The 13,747-nt window shown below is 70.3% G+C and overlaps 2 protein-coding genes across 5 annotated transcripts; both read right to left on the reverse strand.

Moving 5' to 3' along the window:
• Positions 1–192: 192 nt before the first annotated feature.
• VPS16 (VPS16 core subunit of CORVET and HOPS complexes) lies at positions 193–10,016 on the reverse strand. Of its 3 annotated transcripts, XM_087737330.1 has the most exons (24): positions 9,858–10,016; positions 9,526–9,614; positions 9,247–9,344; positions 8,438–8,566; positions 7,941–8,085; positions 7,759–7,874; positions 7,343–7,465; positions 6,560–6,615; positions 6,264–6,353; positions 5,569–5,663; positions 4,687–4,763; positions 4,336–4,467; positions 4,100–4,227; positions 3,689–3,724; positions 3,368–3,476; positions 3,162–3,296; positions 2,955–3,063; positions 2,583–2,680; positions 2,391–2,495; positions 1,859–1,936; positions 1,463–1,632; positions 1,237–1,333; positions 952–1,055; positions 193–659 (listed from the first exon to the last, which is right to left on the reverse strand). In XM_087737330.1, exons 1-24 carry the CDS (start codon positions 9,908–9,910, stop codon positions 515–517), a joined length of 2,517 nt encoding a protein of 838 aa, XP_087593456.1. In that variant the 5' UTR covers positions 9,911–10,016; the 3' UTR covers positions 193–514. The 3 variants fall into 3 exon arrangements, with proteins under 3 accessions (XP_087593456.1, XP_087593458.1, XP_087593457.1); XM_087737332.1 differs by lacking the exon at positions 9,247–9,344 and having other exon boundaries at positions 5,569–5,668; XM_087737331.1 differs by lacking the exon at positions 9,247–9,344 and having other exon boundaries at positions 5,569–5,668; positions 7,759–8,085.
• Positions 10,017–10,791: 775 nt separating this feature from the next.
• On the reverse strand, positions 10,792–13,620 carry LOC104011623 (N-acetyltransferase 8). 2 transcript variants are annotated; one of them, XM_087736964.1, is made up of 3 exons: positions 13,263–13,620; positions 13,078–13,167; positions 10,792–12,240 (listed from the first exon to the last, which is right to left on the reverse strand). In XM_087736964.1, exons 1-3 carry the CDS (start codon positions 13,439–13,441, stop codon positions 11,541–11,543), a joined length of 969 nt encoding a protein of 322 aa, XP_087593090.1. In that variant the 5' UTR covers positions 13,442–13,620; the 3' UTR covers positions 10,792–11,540. The 2 variants fall into 2 exon arrangements, with proteins under 2 accessions (XP_087593090.1, XP_087593091.1); XM_087736965.1 differs by lacking the exons at positions 13,078–13,167; positions 13,263–13,620 and adding an exon at positions 12,793–13,071.
• Positions 13,621–13,747: the final 127 nt, after the last annotated feature.

Consider the following 13,747-nt stretch of genomic DNA (forward strand, 5'->3'; position numbering starts at 1 on the left):
CCCCAGGGATCCCCCCTCCAGACCCCCCAGGGATCCCCCCTCCACGCCTCCCCAGGGATCCCCCCTCCCGACCCCCTCCCCAGACCCCAGTGCCCCCATGAACGCCCTCCAGCCCCCCGTAACCCTGCGCGGGGTCCCCCGGCAGCCCCCCGGCCGGGGGTGCCAGTGGCGGGGCTAGCAGGAGCCAGGACAGCAAGCTCTCCTCTTTATTGAACAAGAAGGGAGGGAGCTACACGGCGAGAGGGTGGGGGTCCCCCCTACCCCCAGGGGGGCGGGGGCCGCACAGGCACGGGGGGGGCCCCGCTGCTGTATTTCGCAGCCAGCGAGGAAGACCTCGGCCCCGTCCCAGCGCTGGCGCAGGACACGGACACCCCCCTGCCGCCCTCGTCCCCGGGCACAGACACCCTGCGGCAAGGGGGAGGCACGGGGGAGCAGCAGCCCAGGCCGGGGGGACGGGAGCCCCTGGAGCACAGGGTGGGCAAGGGGCCAGGGCACGGCCCCCCACCCCTGCGGCTCACTTCTTCAGGAGCTGGGCTCGGGCCCGGTTCAGCTTCTCCACCACGGCGGCGTCGGTGCTGGCGGTGCACTTGGACAGGACGAAGTTCATCTCCGTCTCGTTCTTGTGCTCAATGGCAGCATCGGCCGCCTGGTCCAGGTCCCTGCGGCAGAGCCGGGGAGCTGGGGGCGGCGTGGGGACGGGAGCGGGGCAGCAGCCCCAGCCGCCGCTCCCCCCCTCCCCGAGGCACAGCCCCAGCACGGGCGGGCACCCCACGCAGCCCCCACCAGCTGCAAAGGACGAGGCTCAGGGTGCTCCCGGGGGTCTCATCCACCCCCGGTTCCCCCTGAGCCCCCCCAAGTCCCCAGCCATGCCGCACGAGGAACTGGCTGCTCCCGCGGGCTCCGACCCTGCCCCACGCGCCCCCGGCTGCCCCCGGGGCCGAGCCGACGTACCCCACCAGGACGAAGGCCTTGACGCGCTGCTCGGGGGTGACGCGGGGCGCGTACTTCTTGGCCTCGTAGCGGTTGTGGTGCTTCACCGAGATCTCCACGAAAGGCTGGAGAGGAGAGGAGCGGCATGGGAGGGCACGGGGCCGGCTACTGCGCCCTCCTGGCCCCCAGCTCAGCCCTCGCCCCACGCCAGCCTGGGCTGCTCCATGCGGTGCCCTCCTGCCGCCCCACGGCATGGCCCAGCCCCACGGGGCAGGGCTGGCCCCCTCCAGCAGGGAAATCTCTTACCAGGTACCCGATGGGCGACTTCTTGCTCTTGGAGAACTTCTCCATCTCCTCCCAGTCCCCGCGGTTGGCCAGGGCGCTGATCTTCAGCCACCAGTACCTGGGGACGCAGGTCAGGCCAGCTCCTCGAGCTGCCAGCGCCCTGCAGCCCCCCGACCCCAGGCCCGCAGCACGGCTCCCGCCCGGGGTGAGCCCCCAGCCCTGCACGGAGGAGCCCCCTGCGACCGACCTCTTGTCGGGGATCTTGAACTCCCGGTAGAGCTGCTCGGCTCGCTTGTGGTGGCCATCGAGGATGAGGTTGGAGACTGTGTCATGCAGCGAGAGGTCGAGATAGGGCTTGTCAAAGTCCTCCTGGAGGTGTCGCTGGAGCCGCAGGAGCTTGATCTGATCCTCTGTGGCCTGGGGAGCAAAGCGCCAGCCTGAAGGGTCCCCGGCCCAGAGGGTCCCTGCCCCAGCAAGTGATGGCAGCAGCCCACCCAGCCTCGGCCGCGGAGCAGGGCAGGGGGATGTGCGGTGCCACGTCCAGCGGAGGCGGCCCAGCCGAAGCCCCGTGCCCGCCGGCGATGCCCAGCTCTGCTCCTGCCCAGCCCCGCCGCGGCACCTCCCCAGCCCTGGCTGCTCTCACCTTGGCAGCAAACTCGTTCTTGGCTTTGTAGTACTCGTCCAGGGCGTTCTGCAGAGCTCCTACTCGCCCTTCAATGCGCTGAGGACAGAGAGCACGGCCACCTCACCCCCTGCCAGCACGGATGCCCCGTTGCAGGGACAGGGCAGCACCCTCGGAGCCCCCCAGGTGGGGCAGGAGGGGTGTCTGGTGCCGAGACGCGGCCAAGGCAAAACCCCGGCTCTGCAATGTTTTGCTTTGATCCCCAGAGACGGGCAGAGCGCTGGACCCTGCCTGGGACCCTGACCTCCCCGGCACAGGCAGGACAGGCTGGGTGCCTGCCAGCACAGAGCCCCGCGGGGACGACGGCCCTGGGGTACGACGTGGGGAGGGTGGAAACCCCCCTGGCTGCAACCACCCACCAGTGAAATTCCCCCCTGCCCCTTCCCCGGCATGCCGCCTCTCCCCAGCCATGTGGCTCCCTGGGCGAGGAGGAGCCAGCCCGGAGCCCGCCAGCTCTTCCTTCCCGCTCCTCCTGCCGCTGCCGGGCACAGACCTTCTCCGAGTAGCTGGAGTGGACGTGGAAGTTGCCGAGCTCCTGGTGATTGTCGTCCTGGTTATACAGGTCCTTCAGCGTCTCCCGCTCCTGGTGCTTGCAGAACTGGGAAGCGACGGGAGGAGGTTAGGGGATAAGGGGACGGGCACCGCGGTGGCTCCCGGGGATGGGGCGTGCGGTGGCAGCCCCTACCTGGCGGTACAGGCTCAGGGCCACTGGCTGGTTCTGCAGCGTCATGAAGAAGGTGCCGCGGTTCAGCTCGTTCTTCAGGTGGAGCACGACGGTGTAGACTGGGGCGGACAGGGCGGCTCGGGAGCGGGGGACGGGGCCCCTGCCCCCCGCAGGGCTGGCCCCGGGCAGCAGCGCCGGGAGGGGAGCGAGGGGACGGCCAGGCGCGGGGCAGAGCCCCACGCTGAGGGCGAGCGCTGCCCCGTGGGGCTCCAGCAGCTCCCACCACCCTCATCCCACAAGGCACAAAGCCAGGAACGGGCTCCCCCAGACCCCAGACCCCAAATCCCTCCCCTCCGCAGCAGAGCCCCTCCTCTGCCCAGCCCCGACCCTTACCCAGGTCGGTGTCCCCGCTCTCGATGGCTTTGCTGAGGGCCAGCTTGCTCCGCTTCATCTTCAGCAGCAGCGGGACCTGCTCCCCGGAGCGCGGCTCATACTCCAGCAGCTGCAGGCGGCAGAGGGGTCGTCAGCGCGTGGACGCCGCGCGTGACCCCCAGCCATCCCACCGCCCAGCCAGACGTGCCACGGCCCCAGCCAAGAGACCTTGATGGCCAGCTCCGTCCTGCCGCAGTCGTAAGCCCGGGCAGCGATCTCCGAGTAGGAGATGCCTGGCGTGTCACCCAGCTTCTGGTTGATGGCATGGGCCACCTCCTCATCGGACTTGTCCTTCTGCTGCACCTGGAAGGGCACGAGCGGAGAGGTCTCCACGTGGCCCCGGACGGGCAGAGCCCTCCGAGCTGCCTCCATACCTTGTAGCAGGCCCAGTGGGCCAGGATGCGGCTGACGCCCTGGATCTCCGAGAGGCGCAGGTACTCGCAGATCCTGATGGCCAGGGGGTAGAGCCGCCGCAGGACCAGCCTGGCGTGGCACACGACGGGTCAGCGGCATGGCCCCACATGGGTCCGAAGAGTCGAGCAGCTCAGCCAGCCTTGCGGGGGGCTCTGAGCTTGCTCAGCGCCCGGCCAGGGGGACAAAGACCGTGGGGATGGGGACTCAGCATGGCCGGACATCGCCTCAGCCCAGGCTGCTTGGGGACGGGGCTGTTGTGCCCAGCTCACGGGGACCCTCACCTGTCCAGCAGGACCTCGATGGTGAGCCGCTTGTATCTGTGGGGACAGTCAAGGGACCACAAAACCCCACGGAGCACAGGCAACGCATGCTGGGTGCCCGCCCCGCTCCCGGCAGCACCCCTGAGCCAGCCCCGGTGCATATGGCCACAGGGCCAGGCCGGCTCCGCCAGCACCGCAGGCCGGCTCTGCGGGGTGTGATGAGCGTAGAGGTCTCAGCTACAGACCCCTGCCACGGGGCCCAGGGCACAGCTGGGGCCCAAACCCTGCGGGGCCAGCAGCTCTGCAGCTCTCTCCTCCCCGTCTCGCTCCACCCCAGCAGGGCCTGGAGCCCCAAAGAGCACTGATCCCGCCTGGGCCACATCCTGCACAAGCCCCAGGGTCACCGCTCAGGCACCGTCCCACGGAGGATACTGGGTGAATGTGAGGGGGATGCCGATCTGGTAGTCCCGGATGGCGTTGAGCACCCGCAGGTCCTGGCACATGCGCACGAAGCTCTCCGGGGGGAACTTGTCGATGAAGCACTTCCCGAAGGAGGCTGCCTGCGGGAAGAGGCGTGCGGCGCTGAGGCCGTGCCGGCCACGGCACAACCGCCAGCCAGGAGGGAGACGCTGTCGGCCACAGCCAAAGCCTCCCTGCGCCTCGCTCACCCTCAGCAGCGACTTCTGGGTGTCCGGCTCGTGCTCGTAGCCGGCCGCCTCGATGCACTGGCTCACCGCCTCCGGGAGCAGCTTCTGGTCCTTGATCTCCCGCAGGTACTCGTCTGCCTTCTGGCTCTCCTTCTGCAGGGGAGCACAGCCCGTGGGGAGAGCGGCGGGGTGCTCGCCGGCCAGGGTGAGCCCTGGGAGCCCCAGCACCCCTGGGAGCCCTCACCCCCGGCAGGGACCTCTGGGATCTCCCCCTTCCCATCACCGCAGGATAACGCTGGCTGCGGTTTGCATCGGAGCCACCCCAGCCTCCTCGGGGGCAGGCAGGACCTGGAGCGGGGCAGCGGGCTGTACCTCGTACTCCTTCTGCGCCTCCAGCAGAAGCGCCCCTGGGGCCATGGAGGCGATCTTGAAGATCTCCTGGCTGGCCTCTGCAGATGGGGGGAAAACAAGACATGCGAGAGGCTGCCCCAGCCCAGGCGCATCACCTGCACCCGCTGCAACCCGCCCCCGCACTGTCCCTGCTGCAGCTCTGGGGCCCCAGGAGAGCCCGTGTTGGCCCCGTCCTTCGGCGGGGTGGGAGCACGGCCACCACCGGCCCGAGCAGCGGGGCAGAGCCGTGTCGATGGACAGCGCCGTGTCGATGGACAGCCCGCGGCCGCTCTTCCAGCCCTGGCGACTACAGCCCCCAGTAAACACCAACCCAAGGGTCCAACAGACGGAGGCAGGGGCAGCTGCCAGGACACGCAGGGCCCAAGGACCTATTCCCCCCCGCAGAGCCACGGCAGCTCCCGGGCAGCTCCGCTCTGGAAGCACGAGGGTGGCAGCAGTGCAGGAGGTGAGGAACAGTTGTGCTGAGCTGTGCCAGGCCTCAGCTCAAAGCACGGGGGCTCTGGCAGCAGGAGGGGGAGACAGGGGCACAGCAGAGATGGCAAAGCAGGGGAGCAGAACTGGCATGGTGCCGGGGAAGGAGGGAGCCCGGGCCAGGCGAGGGACTGGGTTCAGAGCCCTGCACTAGGCGCTGGTGGGGCTCAGGGCACGGCTCTACTCCGCTGCGGGACCCTTGCCACCTCCTCAGCCTCCAGAAAGGGCTGGGCAGGCCGGAGCGCCCCCCCCCCACCCCCCCGAGCTGGGGACCGTCACGGGCCACATCCTGGGCACAGAGCGGTGCAGGAGAGACCTGCCCACCCGGGTGCGGGGGGTCCCGCTCAGCCTCGCCACCCGGCGCCGTCTCACCTGGGATCTCGTGCAGGAACTCGTGGGAGGTGCGAGACAAGATCCGCACCCCGTCCAGCTCTGGCACCAGGTAGGAGTCCTCATCCAGGACAAACCTGCACTCCCCGCTAAGGGCTCGCGGGAAGAAAGCGGCTCTGGGGGCAGCCCAGCCCTGCTGAGGGCCAGCCCCAGCGATGCCAAGGAGCGACCCCCTGGAGCCCCCATCCCCACCGGCTCGTGCCCCCCCCTTTCTGCAGAGAGGCAGCAGGGCACGGGATCAGCAGCTGGGAGGGACAGGAATCCCCCCACCCCCGGCAGCCCTCACCCTTGGGGAACTGGGACCGGACCTCGGCAGGGACAGCGCTCCCAGCCGCAGGGGCTTTGGTGGCTGCCAGCACCGGCGCTGCCCTCGGAGCCGAGGGGGAGCGGGATCCCCTCAGTGGGAGGGCTTGGAGAAGGGGGCAGGGGCTGGGGGGCAGACAGGAGGGGTTTTTGGTGCTGTACAGGACCAGGTTGGCCGGGGCCGGGCAGGGGAGACTGTGACAAAACTGCAGAGGAGAGGAACAAGTCCAGCCTCCTCTGACTGCCCTGGGGGGCCGCTGACACCACTGGTGTTCCCGGAACCCCCCTCGCCCACGACAGAGATGGCGGCGGCCCAAGGAGGGCCTGCAGTTTGGGCTGCCCTTCGGAAACAACATGTCTTTCCCAAAGGATACTGGATGCACTCCGTGGAGTTCCCCACCACCATCAGCTGCCGGTCCCAGGCCACCACCACGGCACGCTGCCGGCTCCGGGGACGCATGCACCTGCCAGGGAGCCCCAGCCCCAGCTTAACCCCGGCCCAGCTGCAGCCCCCGCGCCTGGAGCGGGGATGCGAGAGGGCCCTGCGTGTCCCAGGGAGGCAGCGGGGTGGCTGCCAGAGCTGAGCAGACCCCGGCAAAGGCTCAGGGTACCGGAGGAGCACGGGTGGGCATGGCCAGGGGCAGAGGAGGCTGGCGGAGAGACCACTCACCAAACCATCTGCTTGGGCGGAGAGCGGACGCTGCTGTTGAACTCGCAGAGCTTCTCCTGCGGCAGGGGAGAGCTGGGTCAGGGGGACGGCAGCGCAGGGACGGGCGGCATCGCCTGTGCTGCCGGGGCCACGCGCTGAGAGCAGCTGCTGGGGGATGAGCAGCACAGACCAGGCTGCGCTGGGCACCGGGAGCGCGGGTGCTGCTCCGTGAGCGGGTCCTGCAGGAGCACCCGGCCCCGTCTCCAGCTCTGGAGGCAGCCAGGGCTGCCGCTGCCGCAGCCAAAGGGCGAGGACACCATGTAAGCACTTAAAACAAGCATAAGAAACATTCCTCCGCTGCTGTGGCACGCAGCTTGCCTGCATGTAGAGCAAGAAGCTGCTTGTGCTCGACTGAGAGCCAGTAAGTGACCGAGGGCGAAAGGAGAAGGACTGGTCCGGGCGGGCATGGGAGGTGACCAGCACCTCACCAGCAGGAGCCCCACAACGCGGGGGAATTCGCAGGGCAGAATGAAGACTCGCAAGCAGGGCCCCTACGCCGAAGCGACCACGCCAGCAGGGGTGATGAGGCTGAGCCTACCCAAGGAACAGTACCAGAACCACCAAATTTGGGCATGGACGTAACAGAACTGTGACTGCGAGGCTGACCTGCAGACCCGAGTCTGTGGGGACCCCGAGGGAACCTGCGTGGACACCCCACCCTGACGGATCTGGCTGCCAGACAGGGAGAGAGGGGTGGGCCGGCCCCCCAACGCCCTGCGACGGGGAGGGAAAGGAGACGCTCACCTTCAGCGTGGCCAGCCCCATCCAGATGTAGCCGGTGTCGGTGAAGAGCGCCAGGCAGCGGTAGTTGAAGGAGACGGCCATCTGCAGATAGGTGCCGGCGGAGGGGCTCATGCCAGGGGGGGTCTGGGACGGGGAAAAGGAGAGGGTGACGCCTGGGGGGCACGCTCTGGGGACACAGGACGTGCTGCATGCCGGCACCGAGGCTGCGTAAGGGGCTGAGGGCTGGTCAGAGCTGGGGTATCCCTTCCCGCCCTGCGCCTGCTCAACCCTCACCCCTTTGCCCCCGGCCAGGATGGGCCCAGGTGTCTCTGCTGTACCCGCCCGCCCGTGGGACAGTGGCGGGAAGGACCTGGCAGCGAATGCGGGGGGCTGCAGCCCGCCCTGCTCCCTGCGGATGCCCGCCATGGCTCACTCACCACCACAGAGCAGGAGGTGTTGTCCAGGAGGTAGAGGTCCTGCCCGACCGCCAGCAGGACGATGGTGACTCTGTCCTGGGACAGCACGGCCCAGCAGGAGGGCGGCTTCTGCAGACCTGCCGGGCACCAGCGTCAGGCCCCTGTGCCCGGCCGGAGCACAGGGCAGCGGGGAGGGGACGCACCGGGAACTTCGGGCATCCTGCGCAGCTTCAGGTCGTCGATGTTGGTGGTCAGGGAGAAGCGGTGCGCCCCGGTGAGGATGGCCACGCCGGTGCCGTACTCTGTGTGGAAGACTTTCGCCTCCAGCACGTGGTTCTGCAGCACCTCCTGTGCCACGGAGAGAGAGCTGGGCCCGGGCTGGGGCTCGGCACCGCGCTGCCGCTACTCTGGGAATGAAACTGCCTCGGGGAGGAGCGAGCCCAGCCCTGTGCTGCACTGACGCAGGTGTCCCAACTCAGACAGGCCTCGCTCCGGCAGCGAGGAGGGGATCATTCTGGCCCCAGGGGCCACAGGGACAGTTGCCAGCTCGTTCCTGAAGGCAGGCAGCCCTGCAGGGAGGCTGGGAGAGCCCCAGGCTCCCCACCGTGGCCCACGGGGCTGGGGGAGTGCTCAGCTCACTTCTCCGTCACACAAACCTAGCCCCAGGCATCTCTTGCACTCCCCATCCCACCCCACTCACGTTGCCCATGCTGAAGTGGCGCTTGAACTCGCAAAAGAGGTTGTAGATGAGAACGGTGCCATCCTCCTGGATGCACAGCAGGTCCTCGCTGGCCGTCCAGCCCAGCTGCACCAGCTGGCCGCTCTTCCACTGCGGGCAGGAGACACGCGAGGCCATTACAGGGCTGCCCACCTCCCGGCCGGCCCAGCCCCGGACACGTCCCTCCAGGAGATGTACGTGAAGCCAACGGCCACGGTTGGGCATCCGCAGCTGTGATACGGCGCTGCCCTGGCTCAGCAGGGCCCTGCGGTTGCGGCAGCTCTCCCTGCCCTCCCCGTCCTCGCTGCCCTGTGCCCGCCCCAGCCCCGGAGAGCGGGGAAGGGAGGATGCTCCTGCGGTGCCAACGCTGCTGCTCCTGTCCCCACCCCATCCCCTCCTCCCAGGGCTGGGCAGCCTCCTTCTCCCTGCAGCTCTCCCTGTCCCCTCGCACACAGCACCGCTCCCGAGCGGCTCCTCCAAAGCCTTCAGGGGGCTGCGGGAGCGGCGCGGAGCCATCGCCCCGGGGAGCTTCGGGTGCCATGGACACACGGCAGCATCCCGCATCCCCAAGGAGAGACCAGAGGAGCTGCCCAAGGGCACGCAAGCGAGTGGCGCAGGCAGAGGTGACGGCCGGCCTCGCAGCCTGGTGATTCACCGGGTAAGCCGGTGAGAGGCAGAGACCTACAGCCCCCGGCATTCTCCGGGGGGCAGCCAGGGCTGTCCCGAGCCCCCCGGCACGCCACGGACCTCACGGAGCACTCGGGGCGCAGCCCAAAAGAGGGGCAGCTCACCGGGACGCTGGCCAGGAGAAGCCCCGAGGCCGAGTAGATCTCCAGCAGCGGGCGGGCGCTGGGGGATTTCTCTTTCCGGGCGTTGTTCTTCAGCAGCGCTGCGGGCGGGACGGGATGGGATGGGACGGGATGGGACGGGATGGGATGGGATGGGATGGGACGGGATGGGACGGGATGGGACAGGGCCACTGAGCCGCCACCGCCGCGGCCCCGGGACACCCCCGATCCCGGGGCTCCCACCCCAGCGCAGGCTCCCGGGGGGCCGGGGCACGGCCCTACCTATGGGCCCCCCGTACGGGGCGGCAGCCACCAGGCAGTCCCGCAGGTCCTCCTTCAGGTTCCACTCCATGGCGTACAGCTCGAACTTCCTGCGGGCGACAGACGGACAGACGGACGGATGGACGGACGGGCGGCAGACCCAGGGATGGCGGGGCGCTGGGGACCCCCTGACCGGCCCCGGGACCCCCCAGCCAGCCCCAAGGCCCGTGACCAGCCCTGGGAACGCCCGAGCAGCCCACAGCCGGCCCCGGGACCCCCCGGGGACGGGGAGCGGCTGCCTCCGGCCGGTACCGGTATCGGGCCCGGGCCGCCCCGGGCCGCCGACCCCTCACCGGTAGAAGGACTCCTCGCCCAGCGGGTTCCAGTTGGCCGTGTAACAGTCCATGGTGCGGGACGGTGCGGGACGGTGCGGGACGCGACGGGCGCTGCCGGCGGCCCGGGCGCTGCCTGCGCTTCTGCCTGCGCTTCCGCCCGCCGGCCCCGCCCCGCCGCGACGCCGGCTCGGCCGCCGCCATCTTGAGAGAGGGCACGGGGAGAGAGGTGGGGAAGTGAACGGCCGCCATCTTCAGTGAGGGCACGGCGGGTCGGCGACGCCGCCATCTTCAGTGAGGGCACGGCCGCCCTTTCCCTGGGGGTCTCCCCTGCCCCGGGGTGTCCCCTGCCCCCGGGGTGTCCCCTGTCCCCGGGTGTCCCCTGCCCTGAGGTGTCCCCTGTCCCCAGGGTGTCCCCTGCCCCCGGGGTGTCCCCTGTCTCAAGGTGTCCCCTGCCCCGAGGTGTCCCCTGTCCCGAGGTGTCCCCTGCCCCCGGGGTGTCCCCTGTCTCAAGGTGTCCCCTGCCCCCAGGGGTCTCCCCTGCCCCGAGGTGTCCTCTGTCCTGGGGTGTCTCCTGTCCCCGGGGTGTCCCCTGCCGCCATCCCAGGATGCCCCCCCAGCACCCCGGGGGTCCCTGGTTCCCCCCGTCCCCAGCACGGGGGTCCTCCCGCCCTGGGCACCGGGGTGCCCCTGTCCCCGCGGTGTCCCCCGGGATGGCCCCGGGCCTTGCCGCGGGCAGAGCGGGCACTGCCTGGGGTACGGGCAGCCCCGCGGGCAGGCGGGAGCAGGCGCAGGCAGCGGCGCAGGCAGGCTGCCGTGCACGGGCACATGCAGGCACATGCAGGTATGCAAGCTCGCAGGCACATGCACGCACGGCCACATGCACGCACGCACACGCGCGCGCGACACGGACTCGCCCACGCGTGCACGCACCCCACGGAGGCGCCCACGCGGCTGCCGCACAGGTCGCTCTTTATTTCTCACTGCTAGAAAATCAGGAAAGGCCCCCGCCAGGCGCAGCCGCCGTCCCCACTGCCGACCCCATGCGTGCGCCGCGGCGGTGCCCCGCGTGCCGGGGTCAGGTGTGCTGTGGCGGTGCCCCGCGTGCCGGAGCCGAGGATGCTGCAGTGGTGCCTACCGTGCCAGGGTCGGTGTCAGGGGGGCCACCGTGGTGGCACCTCGCGTGCCGGGGCTGGGATCGAGCGTGCCGTGGCAGTGCCCCACATGCCAGGGTTGGGGTGCCATGGCGGCACCTCGCGTGCCAGGGCTGGGGTCAAGCGTGCCATGGCGGTGCCCCACGTGCCAGGGTTGGGGTGCCATAGTGGTGTCTCACGTGCCGGGGTTGGGGTGCTGTGGCGGTGCCTCATGTGTCGAGGCTGGGGTCAAGCGTGCCGTGGCGGTGCCCCACGTGCCGGGGTTGGGGTGCCATAGTGGTGTCTCACGTGCCGGGGTTGGGGTGCTGTGGTGGTGCCCCACGTGGTGGTGCCCCACGTGCCGGGGCTGGGGTCAAGCGTGCCATGGCGGTGCCCCACGTGCCAGGGTTGGGGTGCCATAGTGGTGTCTCACGTGCCGGGGTTGGGGTGCCGTGGCGGTGCCTCATGTGCCAAGGCTGGGGTCAAGCGTGCCGTGGCGGTGCCCCACGTGCCGGGGTTGGGGTGCCATAGTGGTGTCTCACGTGCCGAGGTTGGGGTGCCATGGCAGTGCCTAGTGCGGCGGGGCCGTTGTGCGGCCGGGCAGGTCGCAGCGGTAGTGGAAGATCTGGAAGCAGAGGAGGCTGCCGAGCAGCGAGGGGCTGAAGGCACCCACCTTCCTGAAGCCCTGGCCCTCGTAGAGCCGCTGCGCCGCCACCTGCACCATGGAGGTGGAGAGGACCACCGCCCCGTACCCCCGCGCCCGGGCGAAGCGCAGCACCTCCCCGCAGAGCGCTTTGGAGATGCCCCGGCCCCGGTAGTCCTTGCTGACCGACATTCGCTTCAGCTCCAGGGCCACCCCTCTCTCTGCCGGGTCCAGCGGCGGTGCCACGGCCACCATGCCCACAACGGCCCCGCCGGCCTCCGCCACCCAGAAGCAGGAGTCGGGGGCCCGCAGGTAGCTGGCGGGGATGTCGCGGAGGTCGGTGCTCAGCGCCTGCTGCACGTAGGAGGTGCTGAAGGAGCGGACCAGGAACCAGGCGGCCACCAGCGCCAGCGTCACGGCCCCCAGCCCCAGCACCCAGTAGCCGGCAGCCGCCCGCACCGCCACGAAGAGGACCAGCAGCGCCAGCTTCGCCCGCGCTGAGCGCAGGACGTGGCGGTAGCCGGCCAGCGTGTGCTCCAAGATGCCGCGGGCGAAGAGGGTCCGCACAGCGTCGTAGTCCTGGTCCCGGTACTGCCGGATGCGGTAGGACGCCATGGGCTGCCAGCACCTGCGACGCGGCACGGGGCTGTCAGGGCAGTGCCTGCCTTGGATGGGGACCCCCGGAGCATCCCCAGACCCCATCGCCGGGACGGCACAGCCGGCGAATGGGCGGGAGTCACTGCCCGAGCACCGCGCAGCCGCGTTAGCCGCCACCGGCTGGGCACCAGCCTGCGCTCTGCATCGCCCCGCCGGCACAATTGCCCTCTTCTCACAAAAAATCACCGTCACCAGCCTTGCCTGGGGTGGGCATCGGGGAGCGCCGGCCCCCAGCCCCTGGCGGGGTTCCTGCCCCAATCCTCCCCCCCCGGGATCCCATGAACCCCTCGGTGCCGTGGCAGGAGAGGGCAAAGGGAGATGGCAGGGGGTGATGGGCACAGAGACCCCCGGGGGCTGCTCGGGCCATGCCGCGGGCTTGTGCCCCTGCCCCGGGGAAGGGGTTGGGGGCCCCAGGCTGCTGGAAACCCTGCACCAGCCACGTTACCGGGGCCTAAGGAGGAGCGTGGCCTCAGCCCCCCCATCCCGGGGTCCCGGCACCCTGCACCCCCCCCACCGCTGCTACCGGCTCTGCCGCTCCGCAAACCGGGGACCGCAGCTGTGCAGGTCCGCTGGCAAAGAGGGGGGGTCCCTTGCCAGACCCCCAGGGTCCGGCAACCCGCCGTGCACGGTGGGGGGGGCCTTTGCTTCCCGCAGCCCCGGCGCTGGCCTGTGCCGGCAGCTCCCACCGCTGCCGCAGAAAGATGCCGGCTCCGTTCAGCCCATCGTTCTGCAACCCTCGGTGGTCTCACCCGTCTCGGGGGGAAGCACCGGTGACGGCACCGGGCTGTACCCCCGGCTTGGCCCTTACCCAGGTTGACGGTAGCTCCGGAGACGCGGCAAGCGCAGGCGCCGAAGGGGAAGTGCCACCCCCGCCGATGGCGGAACGCTGCCATAAACCCTGCCGAGGTTATGGGGTCACGCTCAGCCTCCGCTGGGGGGATGAAGGGAGGGCTGCTTCTGCCAAACGGAGATGCTTCAGCACCAGACCCCCACCGTGGCATGTTTAACCCCTTTGCTGCAGCCCCCTCCACCCCGAGCTCCCCTTTGGAGGGGGCGGTGGGCTGAGCCCCACTGGGGACTTTGGACCCCACCGCAGGCAGCGGCGGTGCCCGGTGCGGCCAGGCTCCCTGCCAGGAGGCTGGGGCTCGTTTTATGACCGCGTCACCTTTCATCCCTTGAGCGAAGGCCACCGGGGTCCAAGGCGGGGGCACAAGGAGCCCTTGGGGACAGCCAGCCCGCAGGAGCGGGTGTCCTCACCCCACGGGACCGGCTGGCAACCGGCTGACCACCGTCCCCCACCCAGGGGTGCCCACTGGCACGGGGGTCTGGGGGAAACGCGGGAGGGTCGTCGCCGTGGCATTACGGTGACGCCCGTGGGTCCGGGTGGGTACTGTGCATACCAGCCCCTTCCCACGGGTATGCCGCGGGGGTCCTTGGGGTGCCGGGGACCCCCATCATCCCACCGGGGTGGCCCTGTG

Source organism: Nipponia nippon, unplaced genomic scaffold, assembly GCF_047370975.1.
Source record: "Nipponia nippon isolate SJK-2023a ecotype South Korea unplaced genomic scaffold, ASM4737097v1 scaffold_6, whole genome shotgun sequence".
Classification (NCBI taxonomy): domain Eukaryota; kingdom Metazoa; phylum Chordata; class Aves; order Pelecaniformes; family Threskiornithidae; genus Nipponia; species Nipponia nippon.